The 24,058-nt window shown below is 54.7% G+C and overlaps 1 protein-coding gene and 1 long non-coding RNA gene across 3 annotated transcripts; both read left to right on the forward strand.

Moving 5' to 3' along the window:
* The first annotated feature begins 206 nt into the window (after nt 1–206).
* On the forward strand, nt 207–2,343 carry NGF (nerve growth factor). The gene has a single exon (XM_025191924.1). It carries the CDS (start codon nt 1,048–1,050, stop codon nt 1,759–1,761), a length of 714 nt encoding a protein of 237 aa, XP_025047709.1. The 5' UTR covers nt 207–1,047; the 3' UTR covers nt 1,762–2,343.
* Nucleotides 2,344–8,337: 5,994 nt separating this feature from the next.
* LOC112548012 lies at nt 8,338–21,499 on the forward strand. 2 transcript variants are annotated; one of them, XR_003091820.1, is made up of 6 exons: nt 8,338–8,550; nt 8,708–8,844; nt 15,513–15,700; nt 16,340–16,415; nt 17,113–18,641; nt 18,737–21,499. It is a non-coding gene; the product is annotated as an uncharacterized LOC112548012 (long non-coding RNA). The 2 variants fall into 2 exon arrangements; XR_003091821.1 differs by having other exon boundaries at nt 15,518–15,700.
* Nucleotides 21,500–24,058: the final 2,559 nt, after the last annotated feature.

A 24,058-nucleotide genomic window follows, 5' to 3' on the forward strand; every position in this document is an offset into this window, starting at 1 on the left:
ATCCTGCTGCCTCTGGGAGATCCAGCTCTCAGCAAGGCCCGAAGCGTTGGCCCGCGCTCTTTCACCCTCTGCGCTTGAGGCGGAGGGAGTCTGAGGCCCAAGGGAAGGGAGCGTCAGTAATAACTGCTCCTCTCCCGGGCAAGGAGAGGATCACGACGGGAAGTGGATTTGGCCCGTTTGTCCGGCCGGAGCGTGCCTGCCAGGCATGCAGCAGAGCCTGGGGCCAGCTGAAACATGTCAGGCAAACAGGGCAGTGAGACAGGGAGGAGCCTTTTCAGTTCTGTTTATTCCCTGTCTCTGCTCATTAATGCTCCGTGGAGGAAACTCGGCATCTGCCCTTTGCTGAGATTTCAATCCCGCCGAATGCCTTTGCCATTCGTGGGATGCCTGGTGCTGGCTTCTTACCTGGCGTGCGGCTGAGCAAGCAGACGTGGGGGCAGGTGCCTAATGAGGCCATGCTGGGGCATTAACATTGTTCTTAGAGACGTGAAGAAATGTATTTCACGTGTTTGCACACCCAGACAGATGGCTTTTTCTCCTGTTTGCTGAGCGGCCAGCGCTGGCGCGGGAGCTGCTAGGCAGAGACATTTGTGGAACTTGTTGCTCACGGTTGTCTGAGGACAGGCCGTCCCAGCGCCGTGGCCGCGGCAGCCCTGGGAGGCGGCAGCCCCGGGCCTCGGGGCTGCTGCAGAAATCACAGGGGATTTTTTTCCCCCAGGGAGCACACAGCCCCCAGATGGTCTCCGCATTTCTAACCCCAAACAAGTGCTTCATAAATAATGTTCTACTAATAACAAATACCAAAGGAATTAATTATAATCCCGCTATTATTTCCCAGTGTTCCCACTTTATTAGGAACATTAATGCTGCTCGAATGAGCTGTTCTGGAGGCACATCTGGCTTACACATGAGCACCTGATGAGATCCGTATGATCCACGCTCCCACAGCAGATGCCCTACAAGGCCGCTGCTGTCGGCAGCTTCGGCCTGCATTGATGCCGTCCGCAGTAACGCTGGGTTTCTGTTCCATTGTAGGTGCGCAGCGTGATGTCCATGCTGTACCACGCTCTGATCGTAGCTCTCTGGGTTGGCGCACAGGCAGCACCGCAGCTGGAGGACAGTGCCCCATGGGGGTGTCCTGCAGGAGCCACCACGCCAGGCACCCCCCGGACTACAGCACAGCAGGGTCCCCAGCCTGCTCCGCACAGCCCCCCGAAGGCCGACCGCAGGGACGCCGGGCCCGCGGCCAATGTCACCGTGGATCCCAAGCTGTTCAGGAAGCGGCGGTTCCGGTCCCCTCGGGTCCTGTTCAGCACGCAGCCCCCGCCCCTGTCGGGGGGCAGGCACAGCACAGAGCCCGCGCACAGCACGCACCCCCACAACAGGACGATGCGAGCCAAGCGGATGGCCCACCCCGTGCTGCACCGCGGGGAGTTCTCGGTGTGTGACAGCGTCAGCATGTGGGTTGGGGACAAAACCACAGCCACGGACATCAAAGGCAAGGAGGTGACAGTGCTGGGAGAGGTGAACATTAACAACAATGTTTTCAAGCAGTACTTTTTTGAGACCAAGTGCAGGGACCCCAAGCCAGTGTCCAGTGGGTGCCGGGGGATCGACGCAAAGCACTGGAACTCCTACTGCACCACGACACACACCTTTGTCAAAGCGCTGACCATGGAAGGCAAGCAGGCTGCCTGGCGGTTCATCCGGATCGACACCGCCTGCGTGTGCGTGCTCAGCCGGAAGTCAGGACGACCCTGACACGGAACAAGCCTGGTGACCACATCCTCCCACCCCCCTACCTCAGCCTGTAAATTATTTTAAGTTATAAGAATTGCATGGTATATTTATAGTTTATACATTAAAAAGAGATCCTCGTTATTTATTAAACATTTTGGGAAGCCCTCCGTGTGCTGTACGCTTTGTTGAGTGCCATGACAAGCCCCTGGGAGACGCTCAGCTGAGTCCCAGCAGGCGCGGCAGTCTCTGCGCATACGTGTACAGCCATTGAGATCAGCCAGGTCTGTGAAAAGGAAATGTTTTGCAGCGTTCACCGTTTTTCCCCTCTCTCCTGTGTAAAAAGCTAGTTTTCCCAGGCAAAACCTGCTGTTCCATGGTGAAAAATTGTGATGTTGGGTCTAGAGATAAAATGCTTTTGTCCAATTCATAAAAGCTTGGAAAAACCTACCGAGGAATTTCCAGCTGAACGAGATTCGACAAGTCGGCCCAGGGGACCCAATCCTGCCCCAGGGATCTGTCGTGCACAGCACAGTAGCGCTTTGTGCCGCTGTGGAAATCTCAGAGTAAAACTCTCAGGGGAGCTGAGGAAGTTGCCAAATTCGTTTTCACTCTGACACCAACCAGCCCGGAGCCGTGCTGGCACCTTTGCTGGCCAAGAGATCAAGGCGGTTGTGTTTTGATTTCCCCCTGGTTTTTGCTGAGGTGCCGTGGAGTGATGAGCTCGTGACTTTTCCCATCAGAAATCTCTGCTTCTAGTGGCTTGTAACGTAGCTGTAAGATTTCACTCGGGGCGGGACCTTGGCGATAGCGGCTTGGGTGTGGGAGCGAATGTTTTTGTGCAGGATGAAAAAGGCGCTTGTGGCTGCACTTCGGTAAGAGCAGTCCAAAAGCAGCTCGTGGTTTCCGTGCTCCCACCCCCCTTGTGAGCGCTCTGGTTTACAGACCTACGTGGTGTAGCCTCCGGCCTGAGGCCTCTCTTGGGCGTTCCAAGCCACGGTGCAGGGAGCAGAGTCTTTAAGCCTCCCCATTGTTTCCTTTGGAAAAGCAGCCGGTCTCCATCCCAGAAATGACTTCAGCACAGAGATCTGTAGGGTTGTAGCCTGGGGTCTCCCAAGCCCAGAAAGGTTCCCCCTTCCTGCCCTGCATCTCCTCCCCTGCAAATGCTGCTGCTCGGAGCCTCCCTTCCCTGTACGGGCAGCAGAGGAGCAGCAGCTTCTATTCTCCTGGAAACGAAATAATCCTTGCATTTAATTATGTGCCAGTTCTCACTTATAACCACTGGGATCTTTGCATTCCAGCCTGTTTCAAAGCGGGAAACAAGCAACCCTAGACAAAATATGCCTTGTGTTCAAATAATGCCTGTTGGGCGGGCAGTGGGAGGCACATACCAGGAACCCCGCCCTGCCTGTGCCCGCACTCCCTGGCTCCTAATGCTCCGGCAGGAGCGTGTCCGTGGTCCACGGGCTGCTTTCCGCCCGCCTCTAGCGAGAGGGTGTGGGGCAGCTCAGCACCAGCAGCGAGACATTTGCCCACTCAAGAGCAAAGTTGGAGGCAGCGGGTGCATGGAGAGCTGCTCTGGGCAGGGTTCGAGGCAGGGAGCATCGAGTAGTTCTCATCTGCTCGGTCCCGATCTTCCCACTCTGATTTCATCTCTGCTCCGGACGGGGGTGCAGGCTCCAGGGTGTTCCCGATCCATCCTACAGCTCTGGAATGAGCGGACAGGCGCAGAAGTAGACCCTGAAGACCTGCTGGGGTGGGGCGGGTGGTGACGGGGGAAGATAACAGCTGCAGAAGCAGCAAGGAAAATCAGTGTCCCAAGGCAAAGACGTATTCAGGGCTGGAGCTCCTCCCTGCCCGTGCATTTGGGTTTAGACCTCTGCAGTGGCGCTTCGACACGGCGTGGGCGTTCCCTGCTGCGTTTTAGCCACACGCTTCACCATAACTTGGGGGCTTCAGGGAGAGGAGGATGAAGTGTCTGCAAGGTCTGGCTCTTTCTGGTGCATCGAGACTCTGGCATTATTTTACCATTGGACATAACGAAGTTTCAGCTCAAACATTGTCTCAGGATTGTATTTGATAATTTGAAACATGTGCAGAACCTGGCGTCTCTTCAAAGAGTGCTGGAACCCTGACATGGGCCTTTTGATTGCAAAGCAATTGTAGGAGCTGGCATTCCTCTCCCATCCAGCCCCCTTACAGCTCTCAGCTACACCTTAAACCAAATCCTTGCCAAGGGCGAGATTGCTGCCAAACAAATGCTCAGCCTGAGCGGCCTTATAGTTGATGATAAAATCTTTATGGGGTCATTATTATGAATCTGGACTTCGATCAAAATTTCTGCTAATAAAATATGTATCTCTTCATTGCTGTGCTGTTCTGTAGCGTGGTACTGAGGTATTGCACTCAGCCTCCAGCCTGCTCCTCGTTCCCAACCGAGGTTTGCATACGGTTTCCTCACTTGGTGCAGCCCCATCAGCAGTGATCTGCGCGATGGCTGCAGGCTCTGCCTTCCCAGCCAGAGGGGAGGGCAGGGCAGGGCAGGGCAGGGCAGGGCGGCGGGGCGGGGAGGGGAGGGGAGGGCTTCGTGCACCTGGATCCTGACACAGTTGCTAGCTCTGGTATTTGGAATTCCACACTGGGAGGCAGCCGCAGCCGGTGACACGCAGGAGTGCATCACCTCTCGTGCCTCTGCCAGACGCTCCCTGCCTGGTACAGGAGCAGCTGGGCGGACAGGAGGGGCTCCTGCCCAGGGAGAAGGGGCAGCAGCAGAGCCTCTCTTCATGGGAACCGAAACGTAAATGTCGGCGCAAACGTGTGAATTCGGCCTTGTGCCACTAAAAGAGATGTGCAAAGGGAAGCGCATGGATTTGCCAGCAGAAGGACTGCTCCACGTTTGCGTTGGTGCTTGCACCTAAATGCACTTGGCTGGGATCGCTAGCGAGGGCCCCGCGCGGTGCTGATGTCACTGAAGCGGGGTTTCTGACGTTTCCCAGGGCAGCGTTTGGTGATCTGTTCCGCTGTGCAGAAGGCAGCACGTGTACAACGTCATACTTAAAGAATGTGGTTTAAAAATAACCCCAATCCAAATTGATCCTGGGCCCGTTGGCACCAGTCACTCCCACGCCCTCCTGCTGCCAGCGCTTCAGAAGAGCCGGCGCCAATCCAGCTCCAGAAGACACAGCCACATCCGGGGAGTCACTGAAACGTGGGTGGCAACTTGTCTCGGGTGCACGTTAGTGGGTTTCTGCTGTCAGCAGCATGTGCGGCATTCGACACACAAGCTGCCCAGCAGACTTCTGTCTTGCAGGAACCCAGGCGCGCACGCAGACCCTGGGCTGCAATCCAACAGGGGAGCTCAGCAGCTTCCTGACACAACCTGGGGAAGGCAGAGGCTCTGGGACAGCTTTCTCCCCTCTGGCTTATTCACACTGACCCACAGTAGGGCAAAGACGGGGATAGGGGAGAAGAAGGGGAGTCGGGTGGGAGGTGAAAGAAGGGCACGTCTGTCTGTGTGAGCCAGTGCAGCCATAGGAGGGGCAGTCTGCAGGTTCAGCTGCAAACGTGTGCTCTGGGCCATGCCTTCTGCCAGCAGCAGGCCTGGCAGCCCACGGGCCAGGCGGCCAGGTTCCAGCGCCCCCCGGGCCGTCGGGCAGGCCCACACCGGGCACTCCCGGCAAAACACACAGCACGCTCCGTGGCACGGTCTGAAGCAAGAGCAGAGTACTCGAGGCCTGATGCCAACTTCTGCTGGAACCGTCAATACTTCCCCGCAGCTGCAGATGTGCATGTAAGAGAGAGCGTTCACATCTGGTGTCCAAATTAGAACTCCAAATGCAAATCAGAGAACATTATGTCGATCTGTGAAACTCCCAGGAGGCCGTTGGGCCCATAAACAATCAATAGATCTCGAGAAGTCTTAATTATAGGTTTTCGTCAGTGACAGCAAGAACCCTGCTCCAGCACTGCTGATTATTGTGTAAAGGGAACTGCACCGATTGCTTTCACATCAGCATGCCGAGATGTCAGAGGAAAAGCAGCCTCTTTAAGCATAAACATATGATCGTGTCTAAATCTGCCTTGCTCTCGCTGCAGTGCTCAGCTTCTAGCAGCTATCTTGGCCTTGGCAGTGGACATTTCCTGGGGAACCGAGGAGCCAGCGGGGCCGTCTCACCTAGCTCCTTTCTGCCTCACGGGACTCGTAGCTTTTGGGCCGATGCCCCCAGGATGAGCAGAGGAGGGGCAACATCTAGCGGTCAGAAACTGGGGAGCAGGGGGGCTGGTGACCTGGGTGCGGACCGGGCAGGATTGCTACAGCTCACCATCGCAAAGGCTATGGGCCTGGCCGCCCTTCCACAGCGGGAAATGAAAAAGCTGCCTGATTCAGCATGTTTCACTGCAGCACCAGGCCAGGGCTGTCGGGCTGCTACAACCTGATGCCCGCTGGGCCCTACCCCACCGCCCCACCCAGGCCAACACACAGGGCGCAGTGCGAGCGGCAGAAGAGGCTGAAGTTTATTTTCTGCCGCAGGAAGGAAACACGGACCGCGTGGAGCAGGTGAACATTATGGACCCTGCCATCGAGGTGCGTGTGGCACTTAAAGCTTTGCCACTCAGCTGAGTTTGGTGCCACTTTCTCAGCCATCCCTGAAGGGGCCAGGGGCCAAGAGAGTCTCGCAGCCCTTTCAGCGGCCCGTGCTGCTGCAGCGGTTACTGTGCAAGTCCCGGCTGAATCAGATGAGGAAATTCATCCCTGTGGGAGAGTATTGCAGGTAGGTAACTTCACTCCAGGACATCTGCTGACAGGCCCATCCAGGCTGCCATTGTTTTTCTGATGGATCAAGAGAAATGTTCTGGGTTGGTTGTTAACGCCAGTGTCAGCTTTGCTTTGGCATACAGAATAACAGTGCCACACAGGAGCAGGTAATGCAATTAAACCTCCAGCGATGAGCTGGCGAAGAGGGCAAAGACTAAATTGGAGCTGAACAGCTGCCAGCTGAGGGCATTGGGAAATAAGGTATAAAACATTGGCATCCGCTTCGCGTTCTGTGAGCAACTGACTCGTCCGAGCCTGCCGCATCCTCTGCTTTCACAAGATGCCAAGACCGAGTCACCGACGTTCGCGCTGCAACAGCAAGATGCGAGGGACCAGCTCTGGCTCGGTGTGGAAAGCCTGTGTCTGATCGAGCCAGCGTTCACACGGAGCAATCATTGTGTGGCCTCTGATTGTCTCTGTGCAAACTGTCTGGACTGCTTGTTCTGCTTCTAGCTGACCCGAGCCCCTCCCCGCAGTCCGGAGGTGTGGGACACGAAACGGCCCCTAAGTCATGTCACCCGTTCGTTCTCTTTCTGCCTCCAGCCAGTCCAGCTGGAGGCCTCCTCAAGAAAGCTTTGGACTTGTTGCTATTGACTGGAAGGTGTTTGTTTTACCAGTTCTTTGGGTGATGGCAGCACCCCAACACGTGCAAACGGGATCTTCAGCCTCTCTCCCATTTCTTCTGGTTCAGTTCCCAGAGGACTTTGTGATACACGCAGTGTGACGTGAGACGGGAACTCTGAGCAAGAGACTGCTTGTCAGGAGGTGAGCAAGCGAAATGCTGGGAAGAGCAGGGGACTCGCTTCAGAAATAACAGACAAAGCAGCACCTCAAGGTGCGAAGAACTGCAAAAACACCGACGTAGTCAAACTCGGCCTTCGTTTTCCCCTTTGGCTGGATGAAGTTTGGTAAGACACCCAGCAGCTCAGTTCTGTGGGTTATGAACTATAAACCCCAAGTGTTGACCTCCAGAAAAAAATAAGTTTACCAGATCCAGAAAGTACCATAAACACCGGACAGAACAGATGGTCCAAGCCCGGGGCCTTCCCTGAAGGACACCCCTCCTTCCCCGCGCTGGCAGCACGCTGTTCTCTCAGCAGATCGGTAGTAATACTTGTGGCAATGCGGTCGCAGCGTGCACGAGGCTTGCAGGGGTCAGTCTCACCCACTGGGCTCTGAGATGCTGCTTACTTGGGAAGCCTGTGAGGAACGCACTTCTTCTCCCCAATTCATTATTTGCCAAGTGTAAAAAGAAAACCCCAGACTGATCCAGCAGCGTTTCCTTCAGCTGCTTGGCCTGGATGGGGTGAGAGACATTTTCTATAGAAGCCACCTGCAACTTGGACCCTGGGTCTCATTTATCACACAGGAGCAGCAGACCTCCAAAAATCACTTAAATCATTGCTTTATTTTCTGCTGCATTACGTTTTTATTCAGATAGGAATGAAATAAAATAAAAAGTTTCCAAAGGAAAGAGCTGGGCTTGTTCTGCTCCAGAACAATTTAATTAGTGATAAGATTTCCTGGGCTAAGCTTTCAACATTTAAAACTCCTTTGTGACACCTATAGCTTAAAGGCATAAAGCATTATGATTTTTAACAAGTTCTTCCTTTGCAAAATCCATCACTGTACCTGTCTATCAGTGCGATGCGGAGCATATAAATAAATCTTTCTTCCTTGTGAGCTGCTCTCAAAACAATTTCAGCAGCACAAGTGCAAGTAAACACAGGTCTGTACTTCATTAATCATGTACACCTTTTTACAGGCATGGTGCAAAAGTTAAACGTACTGCCTCAGTGTTAGTGGCAGGGGAGCTGGAGTTCAAGACCCGGGGTTTTGTATGCAATGTTTACTAAGGATGTCTGAAAGAACCAGTCTAATCTAGGAGGCTGGCAATGCGCTCTTGCAGCTCCTTTGAAGACCCCACTCGCCGGTGCCTCCCCGGGCTGACACCACATTCCTGCGGAGTCTGCACCGTGCCGGGGGTGAAGGGCTTGGTAAGACCTGGACACGTTACTTCCATTATTTTATCTCTACAAGTCTAACCTCTCTGTCATGTCAAGACTCTTTATTTGCGCGGGGAAGGGCCGGAGGGTTTGCAGCCTCATCCCTGGGAGAGGGGTTGAAACTCTCCCTGTTTTGTTTCCGTTGCAGAGATCACTGGCAGGACTGGGAAGAAAGCAGTCCTCCAAGCCAGCCCAGCTCCGCGGGAGCCAGCGGCAGAGTTGGCAGGTGGGGGCCCGTTTCTCACGTCTCCCTGGCATTCCCCACCTCATCATTTCCTGTGAGAGGTAAGCTTTGCAAAATTATCCATGCAGGTTGGGTCCTTAAGATGTTTATCAGGGCTGTGGATACATCTGCAGAGCGAGGTAGGGAGCCCACGGCTTTTCTGCATGTTTGGAGTGTGCAGCGGCTTGCTTGTTCCTATCATCTTGGTTTGCAACGTGAAGACTGACAGAGACTATGACTGTAACTTAAAAAGAAGCTGCCCGAGGCCAAGCCGGAGCAGCTCTGAGGAGGGCTGCGAACCATGCGTGGAATTCGGCATGGAGCAGGGGGATCTGCTGCAAAAGGGCCAAATTCACCCAGGGATGTCAAGAGAAGGAACGAACTGCACGAGCCAAGCCCGACCCGGGCCAGAGACCCCGGGGCGCCGAGCACCACGGCTGATTGTGCCACGGGCTGTGCGGGTGGTTTCCCGGGAGCTGCGCAGCGGGCACGCCTGTCAGGTTTCCCTCCCGTGGCAGGGACTCGCCCTCTCGCCAGCACTGTGACTAATGAGGTTGCAGAACTTTGGAGGGCCTGCGGGTGGGTAATTACAGCCCTGATTGCTCAGCTCAGCTGGCGTCGGCACCTGGCACGCCCCAGAAAGTTCTGCCGGCCGAACGCCCCAGCCCTGCAGCTGGTCGCAGTTTCGTGGCCTGGCCCTGCTTATTTGGGGTTTTACTGCAGTGCAGAGGAGGTTCAGTGCCGCCACAAGACTTGGGTTACAGGGCAGGAGTCACACTCACCTCCGCGCCACCTCCATGCCCTGGACCTGTCCCACAGCGTCTCTAGCTCCTCGCTGACCTGGGAGCGGAAAGCAATGCTAGCAGCACCAGGCCCTCCCTGGCCGTGCTCTTCCAAGCTGCATCATCCCGCAGCGGTTACTCGCTCCGGGGAACTCCTGTCACTGCCTTGGCTGCAGGGTTGGAGCTGCTGTGCACTTGATTTGGACCGACTCCTGACTAAAGCTGCGATGGGGGGATAGCAGGGGCGGGGGACTGTCACCTACAGCTGCCCAAAGATATTTGGGCAAAACCTCTCTGTCAGAGTCTAGTGGCAGTCCAGGAATACAAGCTTGCAACTTCACATCCTGTCCACCCAACTGTTGCAGAGATGGCGACAGTCACCCCCTTAATGCACATCACACCATTTTACTCAAGTGCTTTAACAGAGCAAACGACAAATCCCACACGTGGGTCACTTCGCCCAGCAATGAAACACAGCCAGGTCTCAGTGCAAAACCACAGCTTCCCTATGGCACAGTCTGGTACAGGCAGGAAGGACCATCAGATCCTCTTGAATGCAGGGCGGCAAAAAAAACACCACGTCCCCTGGAATGTCACCCAGACGCTTTCAGGAAACCTCCGGGCACCGCTAGTGACAGGGCCTCGGTGTCACGCCGCACTGGAAGGGGTTGGGGCGGCTGGATTGGTGTGACCCTCTGGAAGAGAACAGCACTTTCCCCATGCAAAAAGAGATCCCGAGACAGGATTTTAGATGCAGCAGTGGCCTGAGCTCTGGGGCCTTGAGGCTGACACTCCAGAAGTCTGCTTCCTCTGGCCCCGGTGCTGCCTCTCCCTGGAATTTCCTCCATTCCCGTAAGCAGCGATAAGACCCGTGTTGACAGCGCGGAGGAGGGGACAAGCATGAGGGGCATTACAGCACAGCGGAGAACAGCCTCTCTTTGGGAATCGCGCTTCCTTGGAGCAGCTCATTTCGCAAGAACAGTCGTGCCCGTGAGAGGTTCACCTCCTGCTTGCGCGTGTAGTTTCACAGCAACCCTGCGGTTGGGCCCAAAGTCCTGGGATAAGATATTTTGCTTCCCATCTCGCATGCTGCTCACAGCTTCTGTAAGGATTGTTTTGACTGTCTCGCTGTAGGACAAACTCCCTCACTTTTCTGCCCCAGTGGGAACATATTTCTTGTAGTCTTCCCAGCCTTTGAAAAGTTGGCATTGAGCATTTCCTCAGTGAATCTGGTATTTTTTATTGGTTTTGAGGATTTCCCACAGCTTTTTGGGAAAACTAAGAGCAAGGGAGAGATCGCAGGGAGAGATCGCAGAGTCCCCCGCGTGTCTAGGTGCAGGGACAGCACCCGCGTGCTACCACCCGGCCCCGTGGAGCGGGTCTGCTCTCAGCTTGCACTTTGCTCAAAGCTGCAGCAACGACCAGTTTTGGGGCCAGGCCTAGTGAAGAGCAAAAGGTCTGGGGAACCCTGGATTGGAGGGTTAAATTTGGCCTCCTTGCATAAAAACCCAAACAAACCCCCCAAAAACTCAACACAGCACTGAACTAAGTGGTGCCCTTGCTGCTCCAAAGGCTCACGGCTCTTTTTTGTTTCCCAAAGTTGCCTTTGACAGCCGGGTTAGGTTCCCAAAGCATGTGTGCTGCCGCTCGTGGCGAGCGGCATGTACCCCAGGCCGGGCTGTCTGGAGCAGCCCACAAGAGAAGCGCGGCAGAAGTGCCGGTCACCGGAGCGGCCTTTCCCCGCGGTCCTCCCGCTCCGGGGTCTGTCGCGCCCCGGCTGATCCGGCGGGGCGGATCCTGCCCAGCGGTGGCTCACGCTACGCCTGGTCTGTGCGTGTGCAGACGGGCGCAGTCTCTGGGGCTGCCGTGTCCGTGGCACCTGTTACCAACCGCGACGCGACTCTGCAAAGAGACCCACTGAGAAATGCTCGTGTGCGAGAGGCTGAGCCGGGAGCTGCTGGCAGGGCCCCCGGGAGCAGCACCCCCAGAGGTGCGGGGCCAACAGGGCGTGCGGGCAGTCCCCTCACTCCGCCCTTCCATGCCCATGTAAACGGGCGCCAAGCCAGCGCAACACTGCGAAGCCTTGCCTTGGCCTAGATGCTTTCCCTCGGCCAGCACGAGAGCACGTGCTGCTCAGTCCCCTCTGTCCGGCCAGCTTGTCCTTCTCGTGCCAGTGCATAGGGTCATGGAAGGACAGGGCCAGGAGGGACACCACAGAGGTCCCCTCTAGTTCAATGGCAGCAGCACCCATCGAACCCCCCGGCCAGCTGCTCGTGTAGCCTGCATGGAGATCGCCCTTGCTGCAGCGCTGGGCTTTCACGCCAGAATACTTTGTTCAGTGGCTGGAGCGCGCGGCTCTTCCTGCAGCCTGTGCTGTGGGGACAGGCCTGTCAGCTACCCGCTCACCAACCGGTATTGCCCGTCACGACAACGATTAACAAACGATTCATCCAGCTGCAGAACCAGTGGGAGAGAAAGCCATTATATCCTCTTCCCATGACTACTTATCTTACTGTCGTGGGTGCTCTGAAGGGCCTGTGCGTCCGCAGCATGCCAGCGACCGTATGTGCGCTGTATTTTTCTTCCTTGAATCATCTTCTCATTGAACTGGGTTTTACACAGTTTGCACGGGGATGTTTCAGTCTCTAGGGACGGCCGAGGAAAGAACGTGCAGAAACCCAGCTCTCTTGCAAGGGGAGATCCATTCACCAATATATAAAAAGGCCTTTGGGATTGCTACGTAATTTGGGGGTTTAGCCATACGCTAGCCTAGAACCTCAGGGTTGCACGCGCACAAAAGGCACCGGTGTGCTGGTAACGGTGCGCAAAAGGACATCAATGCTGTGACCCGCAAGAGCCGTTCCAGGTCACCTTGGCCTCCCTCGGCCCTAGCACGTCCTGCGCTGTTATGCGGCTGCGTTAGGTGTGTTGTGGAAACCGCCCGCTAAGTGATCGGTCAGAGTGTTCGATCCACTTCAGCTTTGCCTTGGGTTGGTTTTTCTCACTTGCTTTAAAGAAAGAAAAAAGGAGGGGGCAGTGCTGGAGCCCAGGCATCAGCAGACACGGATATTAGCTCTGGGCGTGGTGTGGCCAGGTGCGCCTCAGGAAACAACCGTGGGACAGCAAACCCTTGGACTGGGCCTCTCTGCCTGACACAGCTAAGGCAGGGGCTGGGAGCATGGGAGAGAGCAGCTGGCCGGGAGAACAAGGAAGGAGCAGGCTGCGTGTGCCAACAGACGAGCCTCACTCATTTCCAACAGCACTTCTTACCCTGTTTTTTTCAGACAAAGCCAGACCCCGCAACCGAGACTGCATCCAATCTGTGCCTCCAGCTTTAAACTCTAACTAGCTGCAGATTTAACCACAAAGAGGCCTCAACACCTTCCTGAAAGTGTGAGAAGCACATTCCCCTCTCAGGATAACCTAGAAATTGGCCAGCTTTTACACAAGCTCCCTAAGACGTCCCGTGCTGGTCTGACCTGGGGCATGAGGAGCGTTAGCTCGGCTGAGAGAAAGCGGCAAGGTCCCAGCGAGAAGGGCTCAGCATCGCGATGTCTTCTCCAGCCCATCCACTGCAACGCCTGGCTCGGGGAAGGAGTTCAAGCAGACCAGAGCGAATCGTTTGCAAGAAGCCACGTGACCTCCACTAACCCCTTGCTTCTTCACACCCAGGTAGGAGAAGAAGAGAAGGAAGGAAAAGGAAACCTTTGTGTAAAAGAAGCGTTGTAAAGGGATCGATAGCAGGAGACAGGCAAAGCCTGCCGGGAAGGACATTGTCTGACGTGGGACATGGGCTGACGTGTGCCTGGGAACGTTTGCTCTGAACGACGGGAGACAGCCTGCGCCGATTCACCCCAGCGCAAAGCAGAGGAGCCAAACACAACAACCGGACAAGCGCTGCTCTGGCTCTTTGCAAGTGGCAGGGGAACAAGCAACCGGGCTTGTATGAGCGATGGAAATGATAGCTGACAACAGGAGTCCAGAAGAGCCAGGTGCCACCACCAGCATTTCCTGCTCTGCACGGGGGCTTCTCTCGTTCCCCGTAACTCAGCTCCAGCGTTATGTTATCCCACACCACCAAAGGCATCTTTTGTATCAGTTCCATAAAAAGCAAACGAGACACAGCCCAGCTCAGAAATTCAGCTGCTTTCACAGCCCGAAATTGCCAACAACATCCCGTAGAAGCAAAGACAGAGCCACCTGCAGCGGGCATCACCGTGTCCCAGGCATCGCTGCCCGCTTCCTGGGACAATGGGAACAAGCCCCGGGGCTGGCGAGGAGCACGTCCACAGCCTGGAGCTGGCAGTGACAGAGTGGAAAAGGAGCCCCCTCCTGTTCCCCCTGCATCCAACAGCCACCCAGCCTGGGGTGAGGGTGTGGGAGCGGGGTCCTGCCTTCAGCCAGGGAAGAGGAAAGTAACGTTTCAGTGGAGAGGAGGAAACAGCCCCAAACCCGGCGGCAGTGCTAGAGTTGGAAGGTACTTTTTGCCCAGATTGTGAGCCTGCTCGGCGGGGGAGTCCTCAGCACCATCGCCTGCAAACCCTGAGCTGGACAAGTGCAAAGGCACGTGAGCCCATGGGGGTGGGCACCGTGTCTGGACCCTGCTAACCCTGCTGAAATCACCCGTCGCCCTGGGCACGGGCTCACAGAGACAGGCATCCGGCATTTGAAATGCTGGAAACACGTGGCTCGGTTCTGAAGGCGAGAGCAACCTAAGGGTCGAGTCTTTCTGCCCCAGGGAAGGGTGTGGAGCTGCTCTGCGCTCTCCCGCCTCCAAAGGAAAGTAACCCCAGCACACGCACTTCCTTTTAGTTTTCGTGCTTCACTGTCTACCAAGCCGCGGACGCCTCTCTGATTCTGTCCAGGGGAGAACGTATTTCTCACGTGTTAAAGCAGAGCGTGATCGGGTGTCTTGGAGCCCGAGCAAAGGTGCTGCATCTGTGTGTCCCAGGAGGATGGCGAGTGTGCTTCTGGGGGGCCAGGGTTGGTCCTGGGGCACAGGGGGGACCTAAGCTTGCACTCTCAGGAGAAGGCAGCGGCAGCAGGCTGTGCGTGTCAGGCCGCACGCCAGAGGCCAAGGGAGGGGAGCGATGCAGTCCCCCCGCAGCAAGGGAGGCTGGGAGAGCGGGTGGTCCAGGATGCGGGGTCCAAGCTGGCTGGCAGGGGTCCAGGTGGAGGAGCACTCTTGGGGTGAAACCGCCCCGGCCATACCAAGGAAAGCCAAATCCAGCCACCAAGGTAACCAGCCGCTGGCAGCTGAAAGCACCAGGCCAGTCAACTCCTCCGCTTCCTCTAAAAAAGTACGTACATGTGATGTGCCCTGCCCGCATTGAACTGCCCGGGCCCTGTCCAGGGGCGTGGGGTGGCTGCCGGGATTGTCCAGGGCGGCAGATCAGCCCCGTTCCTGCCCGCGGAGCTCAGCACTGTTCCCATCCCCGGCTCCAGGAATTCCAAACAGAAACTCTTGGTAACCCAGAACGAGCAGCAGTCCTGACAAGAAACATGTGTGCCGGGCCAGACACATGGAACACATTTCATCGGGAGCAGCCAGCTCCTCAGGATGTCTCTGAGGCTGAAGAGCAGAGCTCTGCACACCTTCCTGCTGCAGACATGGCTGACTGCAGCGCCAGCTCTGGTGCCCCATCCGCTCTCTGCCTCCCACAGCGGGGAGCACCGCTGCTCTTGGCACATGCGCCGCGTCCTGGCACTACCTGGAATAGCACCGCTCCCGAGCCCCTGCCCTCGGAGCTGCACGGTGCTGGGAATGCCTCGGGTCGTATTGAAGGGGACGACTCTACAGGGGGTGAACCCATTCACATGCCATCCAAGCCAGCAGGCAAAGGACAGAAGAAGGGAGATGATGAAATGCCAGATAATGACATGTTTCGGTTTCTAAATAATTCATTTTCTGCTGATTTTTCCTAATTTCTTTGTTTGTGTTTTGGAAGCCTAGGGTGCTGCAAAGGAAGGAAAAAAATTGCTCCATACGTGACAATAGGAACGTCGCATAGAGCACGTGGCAACCAAAGTGTTAACTAGCCTGTCCAGCAAGCAGTGCAAGTCTCCAATGGAGAAAGTCGCCGGCGAGACCACGTGTTGAACTGCAAGCTGTGTCCGGTAACGTTGCACACACACAGTTAGTATTTGAATTATTCTATACATGTGATCATTTTACCAAATATTTAGCACCTATATAGCTGCTACACACATAAATACATGATCTCCTGCAGCAGCGGTGCATTCATTTTCCATGTAACTCATCAGTAGCCCATAAGAATATGTACTTATTCATAGGGCCTTTCATCCAAAGATCTCAAAATTGTTTAGCAAAAATGTGCATTTCCCTTCCTCATTTTCCAGGTGAAGGAAGGCAGGTTCAGGAGGGGGACCCCAACAAAACTCCCCAAGGCCTCTGCTTAAACCATTGAAAGCATGCTGCTTTTCCCCATCAACCAGTGGATCAGCTAGTCCCATTTGAGCTGAATTTTCATGTCACAATACCAGTACTTCTTCCAGCACCAAGTGCAGGGGAGCGGAGAATTGAGTTGTTTGAATAAATCTGTGATGAAGTTCAATTCTTATGACCAGCAAAGAGCTGGCCAGGAAGAGCTTTGCTTTACTGCAGTTTCTTAGCTCCATCTCTGGAGAATTCTTCTGGGACTTTCGTGGATCATGTTTTATTGTAATTAATTCCTTTGTGCCTTACAACATGGGAAAGAAAAGTCTTGCACAAGTCTCATTTTACTAATCGGAGGCCACCCTTCTGGCTTTTCAGGTGGAGCCACAGTTTTACCAAAAAGCATCTGACGTGTATAAATGCATCTGCCACAACCAACGTATCTCCTGAGAAGGTATTTGTTAAAATGGGTAATTAAAGGCCATTTCTCTATTGCTTCATCACAGTGTAGCTCCAAGCTAAATTCTAGCTTGAGGGTCCCTTAAAAATGCCTTGCTGCCATTTACATTGACACGGAGTCATAGGAGGGAGAGAGAAGTCCGGACCTGGAGCAAGGGGTGGCTGTTCTCGTGCTGTCTCACTACGGCTGGCGCCTATGGGCAAGCTGTCCCCAGACACGTATTGAAGTGGTGCAGGCGTCCCTCCCCAAGCAAGGCATCTGCTCACTGAGTTAGCTTGCGGGACCGTGTGGGACAGGCAATGGATTTGCTGCACAACACCACACTGGGATCAGTTTGCTGATCTCCGTACATCATCCATCACACACACAGGCCGTGGCAAATACTGAATAGTGCTGCATCATTTGAACGCTTAATTAAAGTGAAGCTCTTAATGTACTTAGCAAATCACACCAGGTTCCAAGACAAGGTCTGCCTCTGTGCCTCGTGACGAGGGAAGAAACATCACTGAGCCGTGGAGTCGGCTCCTGAACCGCCACGTTCTCTCCCCTTCTTTGCAAGAGAGGCTGGCATTTATACTGCAGTTTGCATAAGTAGTGGGCAGACCTCTCCCCCTGGGGAGCGCAGGCCACAGGATGCCTCCTTCACATTTGCACTGCTTGCAGTACAGCACTATACACCTTTCTCTTCCAGGGTAGCTGCTAGCCAAAGGGCCCACAGCGGAAGAGCTTTGCTTCGGTGCTTGTCCTTGGAAGCAGAATGACGTGGCTACCCGGTCGATTGTTTCTCAGACCTCAGCCTTTGGAAGTTGTCTTTCCACATGCCCGTCGGAAGGCAGTCTCTAGCGTCTGCCCTGCAACACGCTGCAGCCCAGTGACTCCCGCTTTGGGGGGTCAAGGCAGCCCCCACTGGTCTCGAGGCACTCCTCCACAACTTTGTGAATGGAACAGCGCCCAATTAAAAAAAAGAAGTGATGTGTTGCAGTGCCTGCCTCCTTGCAGAGGGCTGGGCAGGGGGGGCAAGCCTGAGCCTGCACTTATCTGCTTTTCTGCTTATCTTCTCTCACCGCACCTTGCCACACCCTTCAAAGGACCTGGCAGCACCCCTGCCTGGCCTGCCGTGGCACCCTGGTCGAGAGTCACTGCTAGAGACAGTGCAGCTGTCTGACGTGTCACAAGATGAATCTGTAGATGTCCGCTGGGGGATTCCTACAAGCATTATTTTCCTGGGTTGGATTTGGGATCCAATAGAAGAAACATTACAGTTTCCCAGCTTGTCATACCCTATAAACGTGACTCAGACCTTAGTTTGTGCAGGTGTAAAACTGCACTTTCGAGGCTGTTTCAGCACTTGCCCGTACAATTATGATCGGCAATAACATTAAAACCCCACAACTTCCAAAGGCCAAAGCACGTAAGGGCAAATCAGGGAAAGCAAAGCAGCCAGATTTTGGAAGTCTCCACAGTGCCCAGTTCCTGGTGGTCAGGCTGTTCATTCCTCACATTCATGGCAACCACATACCCTGACACTGCAGCAAGGACGTGTGTGTATGCAGCAGCTCTGCCCTCTGGTCTCGCACTGCAGAAGGAGCCGACAAGCCCACAAGTTCTGACAAGCTTCAACATCGGCACCTAGGTGTGAGCCAAGAAACGCCGGGCATTGCCAGGTCTGCAGCACTATCCTGAGCGTGCTCGCGCAGGAGCGTGCTGCCTGCTGCTCCGGCTTGCCCTGATGTCACATTCCTGACGGATGTTTTACAAAGCGGTCTGCTACTGCCATGTGAACCGGGGGGGGCAAACCTGACACATGCCAAGTGTGCTGTGCAGTAAGTGCCATGCTGTGATCAGCAGCGGGCTAAAACACATACCACGAAGCCTGAAGTAGCTCAGGCAAGGAGACCTTGTGCTCACTTGCCCACGTTGCATGGCTCAGTGATCCTTGTCACGGGCCGTCGGACCTGACGGGCAGGCGCAGAACTCATGAGAAGGCCTCCAGCCCGCCCGGGTTGAGACGTGCAGAGCCTCGACGCGGGCACAGATCCTGGGTCTGATGCAGCCTGTACCGGGTGCCAGGCAGGAGCGTCCTGTCTCTCAGCAGTGACACTGGCAGTAACTTGCCCACGTCTACTGAGCTGTAAGACAATTGCTTAGGAAGTACCTGTAGAGTTATAGCATCACCTGGATGCCTTTGTGGCCTTCACGCTGACAAGAAGTGTTCTTCATGTAAGTGCTGAGCCTTTGGCAGAAAGCCGCCCTGCCGTGGGTTTTTGTGCTTCCAAACTGGTTATGTTGTTTTTTCCCCTTTCACTTTTTTACAGGAAAGGGCCTGTGAGAGCCACGGATGTCTATGCAGGGCCGGCTCCCATTGCTTTTCTGGCTCTTGTCCAGGGAGGTCCCAACCGGGGCTGCCCCGGCGGCGCGGGGCCGTTCTGTGGCTTGCATTGCTGCCTACGGAAACAAGGGTGCTCTGGTGATGCCCCGCGGATGTGCCAGGGGGACCCGACCTTCCTGCGCCCAGCGCCCGGCAGCCCGGCTTGCGCACAACCGCTGCCTGCCGGCCAATAGCAGCACAGCTGGATGTTTCTCAGAGTGATTTGTTATGTTCTCATGACGGTGGTGATCCCAGATTGGACTCGATCCAGGATCACGGTGGGAAAATGCTTAGACAAAGTACAGCAGCGAGCAATGCTCCTGAGGGATGTGCTGTGTACGTCTGTCCTGGAAGGCAAGCTCGCAAGAGAGCGGTCAAAGATGCATCAGGCTGCGCCTGCATTAGAGAGATGCCGCAGCCCGAGAGCGGGGAAGCCCGCAGGGGCTTGGCGCGCGAGGAGTGGAACCGGGGGCAGGGGGCAGCTGGCCCAGCCGTGAAGCTCAGCTCTGGGTGAAACAAATCTGGAGCCAGGCCCCGCCTAGCGGGGAGGTGCCCCAGCCCGTTCTTCTCTCCCTCTCACTAGCGCCTTCTGCATCGGCAAGGGTCCCCGTGCAGGCTTCTCGCCCCACTCGAGTCCGCGACGCGGAGGTGCGAGGCTGCCAGGCGCAGCAGGATGGGACGCCCCCGTGCCAGCGCTTTACAGTATCCTCGCTCTGCGGAGCGCTCCGATGTCTTGCTTGGAGCTTGGTGGGCAAACAGACATGGCACAAAAAGCCCTTTCTTCATTTCAGCTTCAGGCTATTCCTTTCCTTCAGAGGACGACAATAGCTACTTCCAGATGACACAGCCACTACATGCACAGATGCACATATTCACGACACCCATAGCTTACTCATTGTAACTGAGACTGTACTGGCATTTGTTAGCGATGTCCATTCACGCTAAAAAACCCTCTTGTCCTCGTGGAGCTGTATTTCTAAGGATCTCTTTCTTCTTCTTTATCACAGAAGAGACTGTGGTGCTTTTTTTTCTTGCTCTGTCTTAGCATTCAGTTATCTGATAACTCTTTATCCTAAGCACTTTGATGCTACAATTCAGATTTCAAGTGATGGGATTCCCTGTTTCCTAGCCCTCCCCTTAGCCCAGGCTGTCTGCAGACGGAGAGCTCCTGGCCAGCCTCAGACTGGAAGCCGGGCTGCAACATTAACTCCATGCTTTGAAGTTGCTACATGAGCACAGTATGAAGTTAGGTGTTTTTTATTCAGATATTTTCTGTGAATGAGAATAAAAGTCCGATAAAAGTGCTGTTCGGAGCTGATCAGAGCCCGATGCACAAAGAGACAAATGTAGGGAAGGCTTACTGCTGCACAAACGTATGTGTCCCCCATTTTATGTTTATTCTTAGATGTTTAAAATCACCTCATTTCTGGGTCAAATGTCGCTCTGAAATTCCTTGTATTTATTTTTACAGTAAGATGAAATAATCAGAATGTCCCGATGCTTCTCTGTGATAAATGGTGTTAGCTTGCATTACAAACAGTGGTTGGGACTTCATCTGCGGTGGATTTGGAGGGAACAGCAGCAGAGAGCTGGGAACACATCTCTCGGTCGGATGCAAGAAGTGGGCGATGACCCTGCGGCGGCGTGGGGCAGAGTCCATCTCACAGGGGCAGCAGCGACCATCGGGCAGCGGGCGGGAGGCAGCGCATGAGAGCGGCCCAGCTGGGCCCAGGGTGACAAGCAGCAGCGGGCCCTCCCTCGCTCTCTCCGCCCTTGGGCCTGGGCTTCATGGGGAATGGTTTTATGAACAATTCGGGACTCTCCTCTCCTCCTGACTGGGGCGCAGGGGTCGATTTCTTCCTGCCGCACCGTCTGCCCGAGGGCGACACAGGAAAGCCTGCAGCGGCCTGCTTTGCAAATGGCCCAACGGAGAAGTCCCTTCCCAAGCCCTGATCACTCGAGGCTGGGTCACATCCCTTCCAGGACTGCGGCTCATCGCCCACATTTATCGTCCTGACGCCCGAGAGGCCACGTCAGCCCTCATCGTACCGACCCCTCTCTGACTCGTGGCAGTGACGGCGATGGGGTCCATGGACCGGCTACTTGTGACGGGAGAAAGTCTCTTCTCTTATCGCGGCGCTTCCTGCTGCTTCGTGGGCCGTTGCCAGCTGGGCTTGTCCTCAGCGCCACGCACCAGCACAGCATCTGCCCAGCGTGAAAACGGCCTCTCCGTGGCTGCCGCTGCCTTCCTCGCAGCAAGGAACGAGGCCAGATTTGAGGGGGAGACGACTAGCTCCACGAAGCAAGAGCGTCTTAGACCTGGTCGCGTGAGCCATAGGGACAGACCTGCAGGCGCGAGGTCTGCCACTGCTCGGCTACCTGCGGGGCTCGACAGGGAGGTACGGTGGCGGAGCAAACAGAAGCTTGAAAGGGATTTGGCCATTTCGCCAGGGCATCACAAAAAGGGAATTGTCTTGCAGAAACATTTCTTTAGTCAATAGTATGTTTTAATTAAATACATTCATCATTTACCAGAGTTTGTATTTCAGGCACCCTCGAAGTCAGCATGCACTCAGAGGAAGTCTCGAGGTCGGCTTTTCTCCCAGACTTTTCCGGGGCTGCACAGCTGAGGGCCCCATGTTATATAAACAGTTAGTGCACTCATGTCTCGTGGCACGCTCGATTTGAGGGAATCAATTATGGGACATATTTCTGGGGTAAATACAATCACTTTAACTTAAACACTAACATACATGTCAGAAGAAAATGAGTAAAGCGTTTATCAATCTCCTTAGAAAACTGCATCCTCTAAGCAGAAAAGGGAAATTTAAAACCTCCATGAATCCTCCAGCTTATCTTCAGCTATTCAGCGACCGTTACATTCGACAAATAACATGTCAAAAGTGGCTCTGAGGCCATGCACCCCAGGGGGTCGTAATGGATGGACCCCCACAGCATTAGGATTTAGGAACAACACGCAGCTGAGCGCAAGCGAGAGCGTATCGACTTCCTGAATAAAGCTAGCCGCAGCCCCAGGGCCCGTTACTCAGTGACACGTGCTAAGCGAGAACGCAGCATTCATGTACAGGCCAAAGGATGCTAAACAGCACCCTGTAATTCCATCGCAGTAAAATAAAGGCAGCTCCAAATGAGCAAGACGTCTCTCCCAACAAGCATAAATAATTTGCATTACATACACGACACCTAAACTGCCGATAGGTGCCTGAAAGGAGCAAATGATCCCTCAGTCCCAGGTCTCCCACGTCGTATGGGTCGGGGGCAGTACGTGGTGTGTCCAGCAAAGCTCGGCCAAACCGTAGCCCCAGGAGAGGAGCAACTTCTGTCCTGCCTCAGGTGGGAATGGCTGACGGCACGTGGCCCTTCCTGAGGTAGGTGGTGAGCGTCTTGCTGAAAAGATGACCCTGGTGTCCCCACCGTAGCTCTGATCACTATGTGGCCGCTTTTCCCTGCTCTGCAGTCAGGGGAGGGGGACTCACTGCACAGCAACGAGTGCTTCCTTCCTGCGTTAGCGGCGGCGTGCCCCCTCCGCGCCTCGAACTCACTGCGCACCCGGGTGGGAGAGGCTTGCACAAGGAGCAGTGTCTCCTGGGCAAGGCAGGGAATAGGCTCCATGCAGGCTTGCTGCCTCAGTTTACCTCGGTAAATGCGAGCCTGTGGCTTGGAGTGGATTGTAATGAAAACGTGGAGAAGCACAGATATCAGGGAACCAACCGCGGGCTGGAAAGGGGCTCAAGGGTCCACGTAGCCCGAAGCCGGAGCAGATGCAGACCCCTTCCTGACGGGTGCCACACTGGAGAGCAATGTTTTATCCATCACCTCCCCAGCATTCGGCTCTGCTGGTGCTGCCGTGGCCCTTTCGCTCCGCTTCCCGCTACTCTACCATTTCCACGTCTTCTGTTCCAGTCCTGCATGTTTTGTCATTTCTATTTGGCAAAGCAGACTTGGTCTTGGTCCCTGCAGATAATTGACCATGCCTTTTACTCGCATGTGCTCACAGGGCAGAGCCAGAGTGTCTGATGTGTGTTTGCATGTTATATTAATAGAAATCAGAAAATTACCCTGCACAATTCCTAATAGAGAATCAGCCAACGTCCTCCTTGGCATCAGCACTGGCTCACTTATTTTTCTTGACTATATTCACTACAGCCTTTTATGTTATTGTCTTTGGGCTCATTTTTCTGCTCATGTATTCCCCAAAGAAGGAAAGAATAGTATCCTGTGCCCTGAATAAGGACACGCATCTTGATTATTATAATTATTTCATTATTTCTTTCTTTTCTTGTTCCCTTCCTGGACTTTTGAATCTTAAATCATATGATGCAGGGGGTTCCTATTCCTTGTATTCCTGCTCTTGAAGGTGAAGCCATAGGAACCTCTTCACAGGCGCAGAAAGTAAATGAAATGAATACGGGAGGACACAAATGGCCCAGTGCAGGACGATTTTGTTTCCACACATTTTGTCTAATGGGTATTGCCCAGGGGATGCACAAAGCTCCTAGAAAGCCTCCCAAGCTCTGGGTCTAGCCCAGTGATGTGGGAAACCTGAGCTGCGGGACCTTGACAGCAGGGCTGCCAAGCAAGCCGGCCGGGCTTTGTTTCACCTGCGTGCACCCACAGGCCAAGCAGGGGTGAAGCGCAAATGAGGCTGCTTCCACGTAAATCTATTTTTGAAGGAACTCTCAACTCAATTGAAAACATTTTCATCTTTTTCTTCCATTTGATCTTTTTGCAACATACTTTTCTTATTACTTCTGGCATTTCACTTCCATCTGGTTTCAACTTTTGATTAAAAACTTGAAGTTCAACTTCTTAAGTTTGATGCAGAGAAGTGGGGTTTTCCACGTCATCCCTTCAGAAGCTCTGTGCCCCACTGGTGTTCCCAGCCCACGGCGTGGCGGGGATGCCCTCAGGTGACGGTCTGCTGTGCAGGCACGCAGCGGGAGCCCCCAATGGCACTGCTCCCCGCACCTCCGGGAATGAGTCTTCATCTTCCCATGCCAGGGTGAGGGCCTGCTGGTGACTTGCCGTGCTTGCGAGGGGGGAGTCCCTGGAAAGAGGCTGTATGGCCACAGGCGCACACGGCCAAGCAGCAGCCAGTCGGGGTGTATCGCCCAGGACACCGTACCACTGTATACCAGATTCCGGGGGTTCAGTGATCACAGGCAGAGCAGGCGGTGCCAGGAGATCTGGATTCAATTCAGGGGTTGCAATGATATCACTAAAGGGGGAACGGGCCCAGGGCATGAGC

The sequence above is a fragment of the Alligator sinensis genome, unplaced genomic scaffold (genome assembly GCF_000455745.1).
Source record: "Alligator sinensis unplaced genomic scaffold, ASM45574v1 scaffold1450_1, whole genome shotgun sequence".
NCBI lineage: Eukaryota > Metazoa > Chordata > Crocodylia > Alligatoridae > Alligator > Alligator sinensis.